Raw genomic sequence first — 19,300 nt, forward strand, 5'->3', positions numbered from 1 at the left:
GGAGCTCTCGTGCGCTGATTGGTCTGCGGCGCAATTGATTGGCCGGACATGGAGGAGGAGTGGCACGGCGGGAGACGCGCAGGTGCAGATGCAGTGCAGGTCATGCTGGGTGGTGGAACGTGAGCCATGGATCGTGCAGTCACGCGTCGATGCATCATGATGCCTGTAGCGAGGCAAGGGCGAGTGTGCGATGAGCTGCTTGCTGTGATGGAAGATGGCAGGCTCGGAGAGTAGGTCGTCGTCGTGCCCAGCGGTGGTGGTGGTGGGCCTGGGCGTGTCGCTCGTATCGTGGCACAAGCGAGCGCTGGGCGCGCTTGTTGCTGATCATGCAGCTCGTCGCGGATTCATGCGCGTAAAATTTGATGCAGCACGCAATGCCCCACGACGCCGGCATTGGGTGGCGGAGGATGCGGCGAGTGACCGAGTGACCGTCGTGAGGGCGCAACGGGTGTCGACCAGCGGGAGCGTGTGCACTATAGTACAGCAATGGGATGGGACCGCATCGGAGACGGCGAGGGCAGGCAGTTTCAGTTCAGAGCTCGATAGCCGGCCCCTCTATCTGAACAACACTAATAACACTGCGCGCAGCAGACGTGAGGACAAGCACCAGACCTCCCCCCCGAGCCGCACTTTCATGCGCCGTTGCTCCACCCATAGATCTTTTCGCGCACAGCAGCTGACCGGGGCTCGCATCGGCGGCTGCTGTTCACTGCCGTTCATTTGACCACACTTCTTTCGCACGTGCCGGCCACTATCTGACATCTCGCCTCGTCGCTCGCCCTCTGTCGCCGCTCTGCTGGCCCTCGATGAGCCATACGCGGTGTCATGGACTCGGCCGATGGACAAGAGTTCACTCGGGTACGTCGCCCCCTCCGCTGCCGCCAGTCCGCCATGACGGGGCGCACCTTGCATCGTCGTGCCAAGCGCCGCCCTGCTAACGACGACTGACTACAGAAGCTGGCCTCGTTCGTGTCAACGCATGAACGGGCCCTTGCGAACGCGCTGCAGCTGCAGCATCAGAGGACCAAGCATGGCAAAGAGCAGGGAGCCGCAGGCCGGCCGCAGACATCGGCCGGCGCATCCAGCACCATGACCCTCTCGCAGTCGCTCTCGCGCCCCTCCTACCTGTCCTTCTCCTCGACCGCGAATATCAAGCCCGCGAAGCTCGTGCTGACGCCCCACCATCTCTACTATCTGCTCAGCGTGTTCGAGGCCGAGCTGGGCATTGATCCGGGCCCGATGTTGATACGGCTGGAAAATCTACACAATGATGCGCCTGCGTCGAGCTACATGTCCTTCCTCAACCACCCGCCACGATTGCGGGGGAAGCAATCGGACGCCGACTCGCTGCGCTCTGTCTCGAGCGTGCGCAGCGTCATGTCCAGCATGTCGTCCGTGTGGTCCACGCTCACGGGACACAATGCGGCAGCCAAAGAGCAGAAATTAAAGGCGCAACATCGTGATGATCTCAAGTACTTGTACTCGTGCTTCACCAAAATCCCAGCATTGCGTCTTGCACCAGACCACAAAGCCCGTCCTATCGCCGGCTACGAGGAGTTTCCCTTGTGAGTGCGACATGCCGAAAGGCTACTCGAAACGTGCAGACTTGTGTGAGAGCCATTACTAACCTCTGATCGACCTCATCTAGTGACACCGCCGTGCCCTTGTTCGTCTTCAAGAACGTGAGTTCACTCGAGGTTTGCGATCTCGACTTCCGCTCCTTCTACGGCTGGGACAGACTATCAGAGCAATTGCGCAGCCTGACTGTAAAGAATGCCATGCTAGAGGATCCAATAGAGTTGTTGCGAGACATTGTGTTGGATGACACCGAGAAGAGGCGCAAACGCTCTTCCAAAACGCAGGTGCCGACCACGCCATCGACCCCCGGTCCGTCTTGGTTCTCAGCCAGTCCAAAACGATTCCCAGACTTTGGCTCCGCAGCATCACATCCTACCACTCCTGCAGCGCTCGGCCGAAGGGGATCGCTCGGGTCTGCCATTCTGTTGGAAAGAGGTGTCTCAGTTGATGGCACGAAGCTCATGGAGAATGTCAGGCAGTCGAGTAATTCTCCTCCACGGCCTGCAACCTCGAGGCACATGTCGCTGAATAAGCCGCGTTCACATCGACCTGGTACCTCGAATGTTCGCAGATCTTCGGGCAGCTCAGGCTCCAGCCACCATGAAATGACTCCCCGCCACAGCTCCTCTGATCTTCTGGCTATGGGCATTTTGCCTTCCTCAAAATGGCGCTTCTTGCGACATCTCAGCTTAGCAGAGAACTCGCTCACGCATCTTACGGTGAGCAGCCTTGCACCAGTAGCGAGCACGCTGCAGTCACTTGACTTGTCGGGCAACCTCTTCTCCGAGATCCCTGAAGCCCTGGCAAGTTTGACGCACCTGCGCGCGCTCAATTTGAGCAACTGCATGATTGACAGCCTCGCCTCGCTCTCGCGCAATCCACTGCCAGCCATCACCACTCTCAATTTGCGCTCCAACAGGCTGCTTTCACTTGCTGGCATTGAGCGTCTGTACTCGTTGGAGCGACTTGATTTGCGGGATAACCGGCTGCATGATCCTACAGAATTGGCTCGATTAACAGGCATGCCGGACGTGACCGATTTGTATGTGATCAAAAATCCCTTCACTAGGACTCACAGCAGTTACCGGATTACAATATTCAACCTGTTCCGATCCACTCCAGGCCACATGCAGGACGTTACGATCGATACCATGGGCCCACTATACCACGAGAAGAAGTATCTTGCAGACCGCGCCCCAGAACCTGCAAACAAACCCATTGTCAGACCACTGCCGGAGGATGAAGTTCCAGAGCCGCTCTCTGTCGCTGACCTACCGATTGATGCTGGACTGGAGCCTGTTCCGGAACCCCCAGCAAACATGGGCCATCGTCGATCTCGGTCAGACATGGGGCCGCCTTCGACAGTGAGAAGAAAGAAGAATCCGCGTAAAAGGGTACTGGAGGCTGTGGCAGCTGTGTCACAGCCTCCATCGGCATTGGAAGAAATTCCCACGGAGCCTCAAGTACCTGAACTCACTGAACTGCCGCCAATGCCACACACCCCGACAACCGAAAGCGATCAACCCTCGACCCCGGAAGCGACACCACATCGCACTATGCATTTGATACCACCGGCGCAGACAGCACTGGCGGCGCGGCCCAAAGTCCAAACAGGCTTTGCAGCCACCACTCCACCAAAGATTCGGGAATGGTCCGATGATAATAATTCACCCGTGAGATCTCCAGAGGGTCTTGAGCCAACATCGGGATTGTATCGCCAGAAGATACAGGCCCTGAAACAGGATTTGGGTCCCAATTGGCTCTCTGCATTGAATGAGAGCAACGTGACAGAGGAGCCGAGAAATCGAAGCTTCAGTCCTTCATCAAGAACGACAGTCGCCGCCCGGCCAGAGCTCGCAAGAGGCGTCAGTGTTGGGGGACGTACCCTCGGGTGAAGGTGCTCGCTCATTCGCTCGGACTCTATCGAAGGTTGCCGCGGACTTCTTCGACGACTGCAACTGCATGGCCACTGGCGTTTATGATTTGTTTTTCTTTTGGATCTTCTCCCTTCGTTGCTTCATTGTTTCGGGATACCTGGTTTTGAAAGAGAGCGTAATGACCATTCTTCTCGTGGCCATTACTCGGATGGCATTTTGTCTGGTTGTTGCATTGGTGTAGAAATACCCCTGGGTTTTGGCGAGCGAATTAATGCGTTCTTGTCTTACAGAGGCGCTTCTTAGTTGAAGGCGGCATGCGAGCCGTGTAGAGGATGAAGCATGCCTCCCGAGGCATATAGATTTCGTGTTGCGTATGCCGGAGAGGCATTAAACGATGGCATTTGTAGCGCGGCGTTCTGGGGGTTAAGCGGATCTGTTGAATACGTAGCATTGCATTCCTCGAATCAAATACAAAGTGTGGTTCATGGATGGCGCGAACGACTGGCCGGTACTTGAGCTGAAGTATGGAACATCGGCTTGTGCAGATCGTGCGTGTTGGGAACGATCGTGGACATTGTTTCTTGGGTCGACATGCGATATGACACGGGTTCCCCACCTTTGTTCCAGAGCACATGTGAGAGCTGACGGTAGACATGTACTGTCGAACAGCTCCACGGCAGCAGCGTCCGCAATGTCGGTGTCAGTTCTGACGAAGCCGACTTGCTTACTGATGGCCCGACAATGGCGGCGACAAAGGTGACGTTGCACACGCCCGGCGTCGAACGCTGAGTCTGAGAATAGCCTCACTAGTCGGTCTCGAAGCGCGGGCCTCTGTCTGCTGCAATGATCAGCGGCGAGGGTGAGGTGTCTGTGTGTGGCGTGGGTAAAAAGTGAGCTGCGTTTCGACCGCGTCTCTGCGTTGCGTTGCGTTGCTCGATCGAGGGGCAGCTCTAGACGCGCGCTGCTGCCGCTGCTGCTGGCTCAGCAGTTGGTGCTGCATCATGCACGGCCGTGAGGGAGGGCACTACTGTGTACCGGCGAAGACAGGCCCGTCGCACGCGTGGCCGTGAGCGGGCTATTGCGCAGAGAGCCCCGTCGGCTGCATATTGGTTGGGCTGTGATGGTGAAGGGGAGAGTGCACGACCGCCCAGCTGCCTGCCTTCCTTTCGCTGTGCTTGGCAGACGAGCCGGCGTTGTTGTTTGGCGAGCACCGCTCCTTCTTCCCTTGCGCGCTCTCTCAACCAACATTGCCTCTGCCTCGACTGCACACCTTCACACGCCCGCCCGTGCTCGACGACTGACGACCTGCATCCGCCGTGTTGCCTGCCCCCGTCCCGCCTGCGCAACTTCATCCATCGCCGAGCGGTGAAAACCTCGACGCCTGACGCACTTGCGCGCCCACTCTTGTCACTGGGCCCCCTCCCCTCCGCATCACGACAGCGACACAATCTCGCCCGTCACTCGTCCTCACTGCGCCTGCCCGCAAGCCTCAGTGGACGTCCGACTCCGCTCCCTCCGACCCAGCAAAAGCCTCGTCGCCCCTGGTCATCCGAGCGGGACCTGAAGACTCGAAACTATTGTCTAGACACACGTCATTGGCAGCACTCTGCAATAGTGGTACACAGGCATACGAACAGAGTCTGCGCTGCTCCCTCGAGCCTTTGCGCTCATCCGCTTCACGTTCGGTACGTTGCTTTGATGATTTTTTCTTCTCTTGCTAGCGGCACAGCGGCGGCTGCATGAACAGCAGCCAGACAGTTCGAGCAGCAGCAAATGCTGCGGCATACGGTGGGACCTTTCTTCCAAATGGAAACCGGGCGAACAGAGTATCTTTGTCTCCGGTCACGTGCAACTGGACATGTTGAGACAGCTATGCAGCTTCTCGCAATCGAGCTGGAACGCCTTTCCACTGACTAATTCGCAGTCTTTTCGCCCCTGTGCTGGGCTGCGGCGCTCTCTACGCGACTGGCTGAGAGTACCTTCCGCTTCGACGTCCTCTCTCCCCCTCCCAACCGCCGACCATGGCGGACCAAAACGATGTGGACTTGGACTCCATCATCGATCGTCTCCTCGAAGTGCGCGGCAGCCGCCCGGGAAAGCAGGTGCAGTTGCTGGAGACCGAGATTAGATACCTCTGCACCAAGGCTCGTGAGATCTTCATCTCTCAGCCCATACTGCTGGAGCTCGAAGCTCCAATCAAGGTGCGTGCCAGTATGGAGGCCAGAGCATGAATGAATGTTGACAACTGGTAGATTTGTGGTGACATCCACGGACAGTACTACGATCTGTTGCGCCTGTTCGAGTACGGCGGCTTCCCACCAGAGGCCAACTATCTCTTCCTAGGCGATTACGTTGACCGCGGCAAGCAATCTCTCGAAACCATCTGCCTACTCCTCGCCTACAAGATCAAATACCCTGAGAATTTCTTCATTTTGCGTGGCAACCACGAGTGCGCGTCCATCAACCGCATTTACGGCTTCTACGATGAGTGCAAGAGACGCTACAACATCAAGCTCTGGAAAACCTTCACCGATTGCTTCAACTGCTTGCCAATCGCCGCCATCATCGACGAGAAAATCTTCACCATGCACGGAGGCCTGAGTCCAGATCTGAACTCAATGGAGCAGATTCGCCGCGTCATGCGCCCAACAGATGTATGTTCCAGGATCAAGGTTAACACACGGCTGAACTGACATTGGCGTAGATCCCAGACTGTGGCCTGCTCTGTGACCTGTTGTGGTCAGACCCCGACAAGGACATCACTGGTTGGTCGGAGAACGATCGTGGTGTTTCCTTCACGTTTGGCCCGGATGTCGTCTCGCGATTCTTGCAAAAGCACGACATGGACCTCATCTGTCGTGCGCATCAAGTCGTCGAGGACGGCTACGAGTTCTTTTCCAAGCGTCAATTGGTGACACTCTTCTCTGCGCCGAATTACTGTGGTGAATTCGACAATGCTGGCGCTATGATGAGCGTGGATGAGTCGTTGCTCTGCTCATTCCAGATTCTGAAGCCGGCAGAGAAAAAGCAGAAGTAAGCTCGTCCTCTACTCCTCACGGCACTACTGTTACTTACACCTGCTACAGCAGATTCGGGCGACGATAAAGTGGGCAAAGCGACAGATGAAATCTTTGAAAGCAAAGTGCATCCAATTCACCTTCTGTGCCGAGTCCGGATAGCTGCTGGCAGAGACTTGCGGCAATGCGTGTACGACATCACTGAACGAGGCGGAGACACGATTCACAAAATGAAAGGTCGGGAGATGGCCGCGCAAGAAATCGACGAGACGGAGGTGGTGTGTACGATTTTGCATGGGTTAAGAGCAGTCTGGTGGCAGCGGCCGGAGGAACATGCCGGTCTGCCACGTTCTCACGCGCACTCGCACACAAGTCGCGCAAGTGGTGATGGCAGCATTGGTGGATGCTGTTACTGCTGCGATGGCGGGTTCTGTCGAATACGCTGAGCGCTGTTTACTCCATACGTTCAACAAGGTGCTTTACTGCTGATGTTCTCTCCAACCCTGTCACATACATGACAACAATAGACACAGAAATGGCCGCGTAAGTTGTTTCTGGGTTTACCGTTCAGGCATTGCATATGACATCGCACGTAGTGAAGCTGTCAAGGCTTTGACCATCGACGTTGCAGTCAGAGCAACAGCACTCCTTTCAGAGAAAGTCCAGTAGCAGTTTGGTTGACTCGTCTACAGGATGAAGCATTCTACTACGGACGCGGCAACTGACTACATTCATCTGCTGTCCACCCCAAGCTCGTAAATGAGCGGGAGTCTGGCTGGACGTTGAGTGGAAGTTCCCACCTTTCTTGTCGATATCAGCGATGTCGTCTGTGGCCAACATAGCAATGCTGTGTATCACATCTTGGTGAGGATCGACGAAATGTGGCCCTGAAGTAGCGTGCACGTGGGCAACGAATGGGAACCAGTTAACGCGACGCGCCACTTTCGCGTGCATGTTTCAGCTTCAAGGTGAGGATGCGGCAAAGTAGGCTGCTGCAGGCCGTCGGTAGGCCTGCGGCTCGCGATGGCGGCGCGATGTTGTGGTGCTGCCGCTGCTGCATGGCCGGAATCCACGGGTGCAGCGCGTGACATGACCATGTTCACGCGTCTGGAGTCGTTGCTCGCATGATGCATCGAAAACAAACACGACCGGACACAGCGACCGCGTCGATTCTCTCGCCTGGCACTATCCCACCTCGTCAGTGGCGGTAATGTTGAACGATTTCAATTGAGGGCACAATCAGTGATCTGGCCATTGTCGACTTGACTATTGTTTCCATTGTCGAAGGGGGTGGATAGAGTGCAACGATAATACCAAGCTGAGGCTGCGAGGTGGCAGGCCCGCGCTAAGGGTCCACAACGACATTGCTTGTTCGTCGTCCAACCCCCGACATTCACACCAGAGAGTTACGGCATCCACCACCAATCCGACAACATTCGTTACGAACAGCAATTCGACCGCGCAACTCCCGATCCATAGCCCACCCTTTGCCCACTCGTCGCACCATCGCGCACTCGCTGTCCACAGGGCCCCTCGAATCCGACGCAAGGACCACATTCGCAATCACAGTCGCCAAACATTCGATCTAACGGCACCATATCCAGGGCTCGCGCCCGGTGACGCTTGCGCGGCCGTCATTTTCATCCATTCCAGCCTGCGCAGTCACGATGGATGCGGCGCGCGCAGAGTACGAGCGCATACCACAAAACGATACTCAGACCCCAGCGCCCTTGTCCCCACCCAGGAGCAAGACTCCACCCACTGTCACTGGCAAGAGGGCGCACAGCGATGAACAAGTGCCCACCACCGATCAGTTTCGCAGCGGGAGTGAGCCCGTGAATCCCGTCGCATTGAACAAGGCGCTGAAAGACATTGAGCGAGCTGGACAGCGGAGAGTGAGTACGCCAGCACCGAGTCCGAGTCGGAAGCGGCAGAAAGTCCAAACCAGCGATCGCTTCATACCGAATCGCGCAGGGCAGGATTTGTCTGCAAGCTACAACTTGCTACATGAAGATGGGTCCCCAGCTACGCCGTCGCGGCACCGCAAGAAGGGACCAGGAGATCTGCAATTTCAGAAGATGGAAGCCAACCGGACATACTCATCAATACTGAGGTCGGAGATGTTCAACGATGAAATTCCGCAGATCATACACGACCGCACTGGCTCGCGCGGGCAGACACCGCCTGTGACGAGCACTGGCGCAGCTTCGAATCTGGCCGGCAGCAATTTCACACCCTCAACACCGCATAAGAACCTTTTTTCGTACGGACCACAGCAGCCTGTGTCATTGACGCCGCGTTCAATATCCCGAAGCGAACGAGGGCCAAATATTAATGCCCGATCCGAAATCTACAGCTTGTCACCGGTTAAGCACTCATCACAGACAATGCTGTTATCTCCTCGCAAGACCCCGCGACAGGTCAGCAAGGTACCCTACAAAGTGTTGGATGCACCTGATTTGGCCGACGACTTCTATCTGAACTTGGTAGATTGGGGGTCAAACGATATACTGGCAGTCGGTCTTGGCGCCTCGGTCTATCTATGGAGTCGAGAAAGCGGGAAAGTGACTACTTTGTGCACCTTGGAGGGAGATGTTGTTACGAGCGTAAGCTGGATTCAGCGTGGCACGCACCTCGCGATTGGAACTTCTAAGGGACTTCTTCACATCTGGGATACGCTGGCACAGAAGCGGCTGCGGACCATGACTGGGCATGCTTCACGCATCAGCAGTCTTGCTTGGAATGCACATATACTTTCCACGGGATCGCGAGACAGATCGATACTGCATCGAGATGTGCGCTTATCAAATCAGTACCTGCGTCGGCTTAGTGGTCACAAGCAGGAGGTTTGTGGATTGAAGTGGAACTCAGAGACTGAGCAGCTGGCTTCTGGTGGTAACGACAACAAGATCTTCATCTGGGACAAAATGGAGGAGCGGTGGCAGCATCGGTGGGGCGAGCAAGAAGGTGGCCACAAGGCCGCTGTGAAAGCCATCGCTTGGAACCCTCATCAACGTGGTGTTCTGGCCTCAGGGGGCGGCACAGCGGATCGATGCATCAAATTCTGGAACACGATATCAGCGGCACAGACTTCGGCTACGCGATCAATACCTGTCGAGCAGACGAATCTTGGACTAGGACTCTCCACGTCTCCAGTACCGGAGCCCGAAGTTTCAAATCAAGTGATGAATCCGCATCTCATCAGCTCCCACGACACAGGCAGTCAGGTCTGCAACCTGCTGTTCTCTCAGCGAACTTCAGAACTTGTGTCCACGCACGGCTACTCACAGCATGCTATCAACATCTGGAAATACCCGAGCATGAACCAAGTGGTCAGTCTCACAGGCCACACGTACCGTGTCCTCTACCTCAGCATGTCACCTGATGGAGCGATCATCTGCACAGGTGCTGGAGACGAGACGTTGCGCTTTTGGGATGTGTTTTCGAAGCAGAAGGGCGAGCCCAAGCGCGGTATTGTGGGCGAATGGGGCATAATACGCTAGCTTCAAAAGGCGGAAGGCTACCCGATGAAGGAGAATTACGTTTCAGTGGGGACTTGGAGAATCAGAGGAGTGGGCATCGTGCTTCGCCTTTGAACGAGAAGGACCAATGTGCTACATTCTGCTCGCAAGAAAGCAAACAGACTTTCGGTTTTGGCTGGTCCATTGGAGTCGCGTAGCACGGTGACTGGAGCTTACGCATAGCATTGTGGGAGTTTGAGCGATAGTGCATCGTTTATGCGCTTTTTATGATACCTTATTATGAGCACAGGCAAGGGACGCATGAGCGACGGCGCAGAAGCCATTTGGCCCATTTCCGACAGCTAAGGGAGATGAGAGAGACGGATGTTTGGAAAGCCGTGTAGCATTTCTCATCCACAGCGGAATCGTTGCAGAGCACATTCTATTCTCATGTTGCACATCTTCTCATCAGCCATGGACCGTATGCGGGCCATGGTCGGCTTCACTCCCCGCCGATGTCGCCGATGAATTGAACTTCCATTCAAATGCCGACCCTACAACGCAACAAGCTCAGCGTCACCTCATGCTGGGGCCTCGCGTACCACTCTCTTGCATACGGCAGCCGCTACAGCGTTCATTTTCACTTTCGCCGAAGCGATCAAATTGGATTCGTAGAGCATCTACTGGTCCAAAATTGGCGAACATGGCGATACCGACTTACCTGACTGGCGATAAAGCTGCCATCGAGTCATTCATTGACAAGTTCGATGTATGACCACGACCTAGGCCACTGTACATATGATATACCTGGGCTGATCACGGAACAGACGTTTCTGTTCGACTGTGATGGTATGCCAGATGTCTGACCCCGCCCTTCAGCTCTCTAGCTGCATCAAGAGAGGCAGTGAGGAAATCAAGGACTAATCACAAGAGCGCGATACAGGTGTCCTCTGGTCTGGCGATCACCTCTTCCCCAAGGTTCCAGAGACGATATCTCTCCTCCGTAAAAAGGGCAAACAGCTCGTCTTCGTGACAAACAACTCGACCAAATCCCGCGCAGACTACAAGAAGAAATTCGATAAAGTGGGCATTGAAGCCTATGAAGAGGAGGTTTTTGGCTCATCATACAGTGCAGCAGTCTACATTGCTCGCATCATGAAACTGCAAGCTCCAAAGAACAAAGTCTTCGTCTTGGGCGAAACAGGAATTGAGCAAGAGTTGCAAAGCGAAGGTGTACCATACATCGGCGGCACGGACGAGAGTTTCCGTCGAGAATGCACCGATGCCGATTTCAAGAGCATTGCAGATGGGTCGGCCTTGGATAAGGATGTCGCTGTTGTGTTGACAGGATTGGATTTCCATCCTTCGTATCTGAAATATTCGCTTGGGCTCGCATATATTCGGCAACAAGGCGCGCACTTTCTTGCGACGAATATCGATTCGACGTTGCCGAATGCTGGGTCGCTATTCCCTGGCGCGGGAAGTAGTAGTGCGCCGTTGGTCACTGCCACGGGTCAGACGCCCTTGGCGTTGGGAAAGCCGAGCCAGGCGATGATGGATGCCGTGGAGGGCAAGTTCAAACTCGACAGGAAGAAGACGTGTATGGTGGGTGATCGATTGAACACGGATATACAGTTCGGTATTGAGGGTAGATTGGGAGGCACACTGGCGGTTCTAACGGGCGTCACTCAGAAGGAGGAGTTTTTGGCTGAAGGCGCGAGTGTCGTGCCGAGTGCTTATGTGGATCAGCTGAGTGATTTGCTCGGGTGATCTTATAGGACTGCTGGATGCGCGCTGCAAGCTGCTACGTAGGAGGGAATAGAATCTATACAGTCTGTGAGTAGAGCTTCGTCTGTGTTCAACGAATCTCAAACCTGCCTCCAGTTACGAACGCTCACTCGTTTTACCAGTGGCCGTAGCGGTAGCTCAGCGACGATGGCCTTTTGTAAATGATCAACATACTTGCACGACAAATTATGCAGACAGTTTACGCAATTGTTAAGCGCACACTGTGCATCTAAAGCAAGAGTGCCAGCCGATTCATTCATTTCAACACAATCTACAGTGACTTCGTACAGGTAAGCTTTCTCATACACCCTAGATCCCTGTCTCGCACCCTCCCAACATCTACAATCTACTCCGCCCGCCTCTAGAGCTTTTGTCGTTTCCTTGCTGGTGACGAGTCGGTGTCGTCTCTGACCTCAAAAAAGAGAATTCCCATCAGCACCCTTCTGTCCAGAAGATCCCGTAAAACCAAGTAGGAGATCTCCACTCACGCAAGCAGATACTTGGCCGCATGCTCCACATGATCGTCGGCGAATGTGCTGATGAAGAAGTACGAGTGGTCGTAGCCTTCTCTGTAGTTCACCGTCACCTTCTTCCCTGCCTCTTTGGCAGCCTTTTCCAAATTCTCTGGCAAGAGCTGGCCTTGCTTGTAGAAATTGTCGCCTGTTCCGACGTCGATGAGAATGTCCGTATCCCCGGAGTAGTTGCGAATCAGCTCTGTGGCATCGTGTTCTGCCCACTTTTGCTTCTGGTCGTCGCCGAAGTATCCGCCGAACGCCTTCTTTCCCCAGTCGCAGTTGGATGGGTTGGAAATGGGTGCGAATGCGGAGACGGACTTGTATTGTCCTGGGTTCTTGAGGAACAGAGTCAGAGCTCCGTGTCCGCCCATTGAGTGTCCGAAGATGGAAACTCTTGAGCCGTCTAGCTCCTTGAAGCTCGAGAAGAGTTGTTCCGGCAATTCTTTTGTAATGTAGCTGTACATCTTGTAGCCCTTGCTGTATGGCTCCTTTGTGGCATCGACATAGAAGCCTGCACCGCTACCAAAGTCGTACGCATCGTCTTCACCCGGGTGACCCAGACCACGAGGGCTGGTGTCTGGGTATACTATCGCGATGCCCTTTTGCGCAGCCTTGTGCTGGAAGAAGCCCTTCTCGGCACCATTGTCGCCTGTGCAGGTCAAGCCTGCAAGGTAGAAGAGGACCGGGACTGGCTTTGACGAGCTGGCTTGAGGTGGGAGGTAGAGGTTAAGTTTCGCTTCGGTGGTGAGGACTTGGGACTTTTTCTTTGTGTTAACGCGCCTTCAATGGTCATCAATGCGGGGGACGCCTACTTTGTGTTGCAGCTTCAAAAGCTTGCCGCCGAAGCTGTTGATCGTCTGTGTGGTTTCGAAAGACATTGTGGTGAGTGTGCGATACGTCGTCCTGTGAAGCAAATATTTAGAAGAGACGAACAAGTGGTGTGAGCGGAGAAGAGGAAGTATGCAATTGATGTTCAAGATGGGTAATGACTTGCGAAAGCAATCGCTGCAGTAGTTCTTCTGGGGTATCTGCCCCGCATGATGTCAAACCAGGAACTATTGCGGAAGCCCATCCGACGACCAACGTCCTTTCTGCATTCGGTTTGTGCTTCAACTTCTCGTCCACTCTTCCGAGTAGGAATCTCCATCGCTCTCCTGTGCAGCCTTGGCTGAATTCTGTCCTTATTCGTGATGCCATGTTTCATGCTGCATTCTCTCATTCCCATCACAGCCTGGGTACAGTCTGGTAATTCGTGTCTTGCCGATGGCACATTGGTGGTTTCGAGGGCAGAAGTCCCTTGTATCACGATAAAGCGAGCTCTGTTGCAATATCGAACCCACCACTCGCAATGTGGCGCGCGGTAAGTCGCAGGTGCAAACTGAGGCTGCGTCGAAAGGCAGCGCCGAAGGCCGAGTTGTGCTGCAGAGCTCTTTTGTCCTCATAATCGTTCAAAGCAATTCCTCACTAGAGCAAACTCGTGTCAGCCAAACTGTCCGGCGAGATATCAAGGACTGAACTAACGTCTTCCAATCCTCATAGTAGCCATCAGGCAAGTATCGTCGTACGACCAACGGAATCTTCTTCTCGCGCAGCTCCTTTAAGGCGATTTGAAGCGGATCCGTCTCTGATTCAACATCGACAAGTACTGGCGCTCCCATGCTGCAACCCTGTCAGTAACACGCCTCGCGTCTTACGCATATCCCTTCCACCGACCTGATTTGCAGAGCTCTCGTTCCCAGAACTCTTGCACGCTCGTATTTGGTCATGTATGGGGTAGTCGTCCTGTTCTCGTCGGCGATCTTCTTGCTTTTCAGCGCTTTCACAGTGTTGGATCCGCCTGCGTCTCCACTGGTGACCACGTTGTTCTGGTTCGCATCGGCATAGTCGGTACTGTTGAGCGCTGCCTCGCCTTGCATGGGTTGATCAGGATCGACGTCTAGCGATCGTCAGCGCCGTGTTGTTGACGGGCATGTGCCCTTTGTTCTGTTCATGTGCATGCCCACCATTCTCGTAGCCATCTGCCGGAATGTCGTCCTCGTCGATCAAGTTCTCGTCCAAGAATCTGACGGTATCCGAGTCAGCCAGAGGTTCTCACTCGCCAGACGATCTTCAACCAGCGCGCATACTCGTTCTCGCCAAAATCTTGCATGTCATCGTCGCCGCCGCCATAGTCCGACATGATCGCTGCGTTGTCGTGGAGGAATCGGAAATCGGCGCGCGAGGGAACTGTGATCGATGCGCGGGGTGAAGCGACGGATGTGGGCGACGGTGAGGATGAGGGAGCGCAACTGCAAAGGAAGTGTCTTTGTTGCGAAGCGCGTCTCAAAATCTGGAAGCCGGAATCCCTGCAGGACTTCGGAAGTCGGCGCCCCGGCTGACGATGCCGCTCACTTTCTCCAACCCATCCCAACGCACCAGCGCTTTCTCATTTCAACATCACCGCTCTGCTCTGCTTGAGCCGCTGGCGGTCATGGCTTCCAGCCCGGCTGGGAAGCGAAAGCGCGCTGGTCCAGTCGACAGCGCGCTCGGTGAGATCTTCATCGACACCACGCCGCGCAAGAAGCGAGCTCGATTCCACTTGGACCACGATGACCTGGAAAACTTCTCCGATGCAGACTCCTATGCTGGCAGCTACACGCCCTACGCCGACAGCGTCGATGCCGCTGCCACGGACTCCATGAACGATAGCGAGACTCCCATCACCGAAGCCTCGAGCACTCGGAGCAAAAGCCGACCGCGGGAGAAGAAATTCATGTGTACCTGGCCCTCCTGCGACAAGAAGTTCTCTCGACCTGTCCAGCTCCAAGCTCATATGAACTCACACACGGGCGAGCGGCCCTTCAAATGCGACGAAGACGATTGCTCACAAAGCTTCTTCAAACGGGACCATCTCAGGCGACATGTCAAAGACAAACATGGGAACCAATCTTTCACTTGTGCCTATGTGGTCTTTAACGATATCAAAGGCCAGCAGGAAGCATGCAACAGGACGTTCGCCTCGCAAGCGAAGCTCAAACGCCACATGGCTGCTCACGAGGACAAGGAAGAAACCACTTGTTCTTGGCCACATTGTCGTAAAGTATTCCGGAAGCAAGACACGTTACAGCGGCACATCAAGGCGGATCATTTGGGCGAGGATGCGTACACATGTACCAGAAAGATGCCGGATGGTAGTTCTTGCAGGGAGACATTTCCCACACCGAGCCAACTCAAAAGCCACGAGAGAAAGGAGCACGAACCGCCCAAGTACATTTGTGACATCTGTGCTAGCGGCGATGAGCCTCCTTTGGACGACGTGATTCCCAACGATCTTGACGAAGAGTTTCTGCCAGGTCCCGAAGACATGGTTGCACCAAACGAAGAGCCGACTAATGGCTCCATGGATGCACTCTCGCTGGACGAGGTGCCTACTGCTCCGCCCAGCTTCGGCCCAGGCCGCTTTCTTACATTGCACGAGCTCCAGCGCCATAATCGTCTGTTCCACCCTCCAACGTGTTCTGACTGTGGTAAAGTGTGCAAGTCGAAAAAGGATCTGGCCGCGCACATGGATATCTCGCATTCTGCTCATTCATCTGGCACGCCACACGTCGCACAGAAGCGATTTGTGTGCCCATATGTCGGCTGTGACCGATCGACATTGGAGAATGGATTTACGAAGAAAGGCAATATGCAGCAACACGTCAAAACAGCTCACACCAAGGAGAAGAAGTATGTCTGCGGCGAGTACGACTTGGGAGGGGTGGAGAAGCTGACCGGCTGGAATCGGATCGGATGTGGCAGAGTAATGGGTACCAAGCAAAGCCTGATCGGGCACATCAGGACTCAGCACATGGGTCTTCCTGCACTCGTCAGCAAGCGGACCGGGCGCATCGACAAAGTCAACAAGCACGATTTGCTGCAAATTCCCACTACTGAAGGAGCGACCACGACTGCCTACGAGGACGCAGATCAAGACGTAAATATGCAAGACGAATTCGCGCCAGATAGGACGCTGTCGATGATAACTGGATATGGCTACGAGCAAATCCGCCCCTTTGCTTGCCTGGAACGGGCTCGAGGCTGCCAAGCTCGCTTCACCAAGGTGTATGAACTGTCATACCATATGGAGATGACACACGACTGGAACGTTGACGATATTAATGAGGCGGTCGATAATCCTGATACTTTTGCACCAGAAAGTGCCGGAGATGAAGATAATGTGCTTAGGCAGATGTTGAGGACGGAGCTGGATGGCCCACTGAAGGGCGTGGTCGATCCTCAGCTGGATACAATGCAGATTTGATGGGTATTCAGCTTGTGGCTCGGGGCACTTTGCTTTATTTGCGAATCCTTTCGAGTGTTAGGCCTACCGATGAGGGAATGCTCTCGCTGTGTGAGGCGTGGCTCGGAGGACTTCACCACACTGGCTGGGGTTTACATATTAGACTGGCGTTTTTGTCTCTGAGATACCCACTTGTTAGCTTTGCATTATCAGCGTGCATGTAGTTCATAAGAATGAGTAATTCACTATTGAAGGAACGTTCGAAAGCAGTCGCAGCTTCTGACTAAGCTGGCGCGACCTCTCACATCACTCTGAAATTTGACCAGCTTCAACGCCCACCTTCGCAATGGCTGGCTCCGGTCTTCCTTCCGAAGTGCTCGAGGGCCAATTGGACACATGGGAGTTACTCCATGCTATGTACCCGGCCGCTGACGATGAGAGCAGCAATATTGAGACCGAAGCAGCGGTGCAGGATCTGAGATTGTGGCTCGAAGACCCGACGTCCGCTTGTCCGCATTTGCCAGACACTCTGGGCCTTCTGATCTCACTTTACGAACCGGAAGATGGCGCTGGCAGTCTTCAAATTGACGTGACCTTGCCCTTTGGTCAACTGGCAGAACACCCCGCCTCTGAAGAAGAGATACCACTTTACAGACTTCGTGTGTTGCAACCTCAATGGCTGACCAAGGCCGAAGTGGTGCATTTGAGCCAAGACATACCAGGAGACGACATTGTGTCCGCTCTTGAGTATATCACCGAGCGAGCCAGAGAGGCGGACTTGAGCAGAGCCTTGCAAGCCTCCACCATCGCGACAAACCACGACACAACGCCTCTAGTCCGAGTCTGGTTCTACTTCCCCTCAATATCTACACGCGAGAAGAGAGATGACATCGTCAACTACGCTCCCTCTTACGGCTTGACAGGCTTTCTACTTGCGGGCAAACCTGGCATTTTATGTCTTGAGGGAAACGCCCAGAAGATTGATTCTTACATGAACTTTATCAAGACACAATCTTGGGGCGACATCCCACCACAGCACAAGAAAGTCTCCGAACGGCTTCGTGAAACAGGAGACGATGTTACGAGAGTGTTCCCGGCGATGGAGGAAATCACAGATTCAATCGAGAAGAGAGGCGCGAGAGGGAATCGAGGAAATATGCAAGCTGTTGAGGCTTTCCTTGACGAACGGGGTTTGAAAGACGCTTTCACGAAGGTTCTGATGTAAAGCGGCAGCTACGATGGGCTGAGTATGTGTGGCTTCGTGGGTGATTGCAGCGACATGCACATCAACGGCCTTCTTCCACTTCCCGACGGTGTCTCAGGAATCCGAGGGCATAGTGACCAGGCTGGCTGCAGGCTGGTCACGAGCAGTTTCGGCAATGAGAGAGCACTCACTTTTAACAGGTTTCCGTGGGCTGAGCACCGTCACGGTCACACAGCAATCAGCCACGCCAAGCCATCACACTCATATTGGCTCTTCGCCGGCCCAAGCGACCGCATATTGGACCAGCTCTCATTTCTATGAGTGCCTGGTTCTGGCTTGGTGCCGCGATTGACGCAAGCCGAGGACTTGGGGAGACTCCCAAGGACTGGAGTGTCATTGCCGGCTTTCATGGCACAGCATGCTCTGCAACCGAGATATTGGTCTGTGATTATGACGAACTGCTCGATATGTTCGCGTCTCCGGCTTCCACGACTTGTGTTCGCGACGAGCGTGGCTGCCTTTCTCTAATGAAAAATGTTGGAGCTGTAGTTCTTAACTCGATGTGACCGGTCTTCTCTGCGATGCCGAGTTCCGTTGGCCAATACAGGGCACGCGATGATTATCCAGTTCTTCCGGCTAGATGTCATTGACAACGTACGCTCTCAGAGACGTCGACTCCGTTCTTGGTCTGAATACACCTGCGTGGCCCTTGCAGCGTATGCGGATGATTATGCACGGCCAGGACTTGGAATCGAAGATGAAGTCAGACCGCGCCGTGCGAATCAACCAAAGATTGAAAAGATGTAAAGGCCAAGATGATCGTAAACTGCAAGTCGTGCCGCGAAACGACAACTCTATGGCGTGATGCAATACCTTCATGCGACCACGAGACGAGTGTTGAGGGTCACATCCTTGCGTTGCGCCTGTGAGAGGGCGCTTTGATGACGTCCTGAGGTTGGCGAGGACTTGGAGAGTGAAGGGAGGGCGTGAGAACGATGATCAACCGAGAGACTTCGCTTCCTATCCAGGGTTTATCGATGATTATTTCTTCTCGAAGACTTCCTAAGAAAGCGGGGAACACTCCGAGTTCTCTGGGGTGAGCGTGTGCATTCTTCACAGTCCCGTTAGGCCCGAAGTCTGGCGCTGGTCAATTGTATCTGTTCTCGGTACCAGTCTCCACTCTATGAGGATGGGGAAAGCTGTAAGATTGTGTTCTCCCTAATGTGTTGCAGCAGTCTCACTTGCGCGCCTCGAAAAGTCAACAGCCTCAACTGTAGTTGCTAACATTGTTGAACACGCCCAGATCGTTGCTGACTCGGCATCCCAGTCCGTGAACAGAACTAGACGAAGTGTCGGACTTTAACCTTAAGAATGCCTGTCTTGGGCTTCTTGGCCCCACTCCAGAGAACTCAAGATGCACCTGTCACAGGGCGAGCCTCGAGGATACGGCTTGGAACGTTATACCCGGTCCAGGTACCCGGTCAATCTCGCACAGCGACCCCCAAAATGCGACAGGCTCCCTTCGCACACTGGGCGAACTCCTCGATATGAGCTGACACAGTGGAAGGACCTCCGATCCAGCTTTCCGTTCATCTCTCA

General features: G+C 54.4%; 8 protein-coding genes across 8 annotated transcripts; 6 read left to right on the forward strand and 2 right to left on the reverse strand.

Moving 5' to 3' along the window:
* Positions 1-825: 825 nt before the first annotated feature.
* Positions 826-3,473, forward strand: RHO25_001002 (uncharacterized protein; the record flags this gene model as incomplete). The annotated part of the gene is made up of 3 exons (XM_023593611.2): positions 826-858; positions 955-1,565; positions 1,649-3,473. 3 exons carry the CDS (start codon positions 826-828, stop codon positions 3,471-3,473), a joined length of 2,469 nt encoding a protein of 822 aa, XP_023458577.1.
* A 2,003-nt stretch (positions 3,474-5,476) lies between these two features.
* PPH3 (phosphoprotein phosphatase PP4 catalytic subunit) lies at positions 5,477-6,560 on the forward strand (the record flags this gene model as incomplete). Its single annotated transcript, XM_023593612.2, has 4 exons — positions 5,477-5,656; positions 5,708-6,109; positions 6,160-6,488; positions 6,542-6,560. 4 exons carry the CDS (start codon positions 5,477-5,479, stop codon positions 6,558-6,560), a joined length of 930 nt encoding a protein of 309 aa, XP_023458576.1.
* Positions 6,561-8,139: 1,579 nt separating this feature from the next.
* Positions 8,140-9,975, forward strand: RHO25_001004 (uncharacterized protein; the record flags this gene model as incomplete). Its single annotated transcript, XM_023593613.2, has 1 exon — positions 8,140-9,975. One exon carries the CDS (start codon positions 8,140-8,142, stop codon positions 9,973-9,975), a length of 1,836 nt encoding a protein of 611 aa, XP_023458579.1.
* A 661-nt stretch (positions 9,976-10,636) lies between these two features.
* Positions 10,637-11,703, forward strand: RHO25_001005 (uncharacterized protein; the record flags this gene model as incomplete). Its single annotated transcript, XM_065602067.1, has 3 exons — positions 10,637-10,702; positions 10,761-10,782; positions 10,877-11,703. 3 exons carry the CDS (start codon positions 10,637-10,639, stop codon positions 11,701-11,703), a joined length of 915 nt encoding a protein of 304 aa, XP_065458139.1.
* A 379-nt stretch (positions 11,704-12,082) lies between these two features.
* On the reverse strand, positions 12,083-13,114 carry RHO25_001006 (uncharacterized protein; the record flags this gene model as incomplete). Its single annotated transcript, XM_065602068.1, has 3 exons — positions 12,083-12,128; positions 12,210-12,994; positions 13,049-13,114. The coding sequence occupies 3 exons, from the start codon at positions 13,112-13,114 to the stop codon at positions 12,083-12,085; spliced, it is 897 nt and encodes a 298-aa protein (XP_065458140.1).
* A 570-nt stretch (positions 13,115-13,684) lies between these two features.
* On the reverse strand, positions 13,685-14,415 carry RHO25_001007 (uncharacterized protein; the record flags this gene model as incomplete). Its single annotated transcript, XM_023593616.2, has 5 exons — positions 13,685-13,700; positions 13,758-13,895; positions 13,950-14,172; positions 14,240-14,298; positions 14,363-14,415. The coding sequence occupies 5 exons, from the start codon at positions 14,413-14,415 to the stop codon at positions 13,685-13,687; spliced, it is 489 nt and encodes a 162-aa protein (XP_023458794.1).
* A 291-nt stretch (positions 14,416-14,706) lies between these two features.
* On the forward strand, positions 14,707-16,518 carry RHO25_001008 (uncharacterized protein; the record flags this gene model as incomplete). The annotated part of the gene is made up of 1 exon (XM_023593617.2): positions 14,707-16,518. The coding sequence occupies one exon, from the start codon at positions 14,707-14,709 to the stop codon at positions 16,516-16,518; it is 1,812 nt and encodes a 603-aa protein (XP_023458796.1).
* A 325-nt stretch (positions 16,519-16,843) lies between these two features.
* On the forward strand, positions 16,844-17,722 carry RHO25_001009 (uncharacterized protein; the record flags this gene model as incomplete). The annotated part of the gene is made up of 1 exon (XM_023593618.2): positions 16,844-17,722. One exon carries the CDS (start codon positions 16,844-16,846, stop codon positions 17,720-17,722), a length of 879 nt encoding a protein of 292 aa, XP_023458582.1.
* Between the last annotated feature and the right edge of the window lie 1,578 nt (positions 17,723-19,300).

Source organism: Cercospora beticola, chromosome 1 (genome assembly GCF_033473495.1).
Source record: "Cercospora beticola chromosome 1, complete sequence".
Lineage (NCBI taxonomy): Eukaryota > Fungi > Ascomycota > Dothideomycetes > Mycosphaerellales > Mycosphaerellaceae > Cercospora > Cercospora beticola.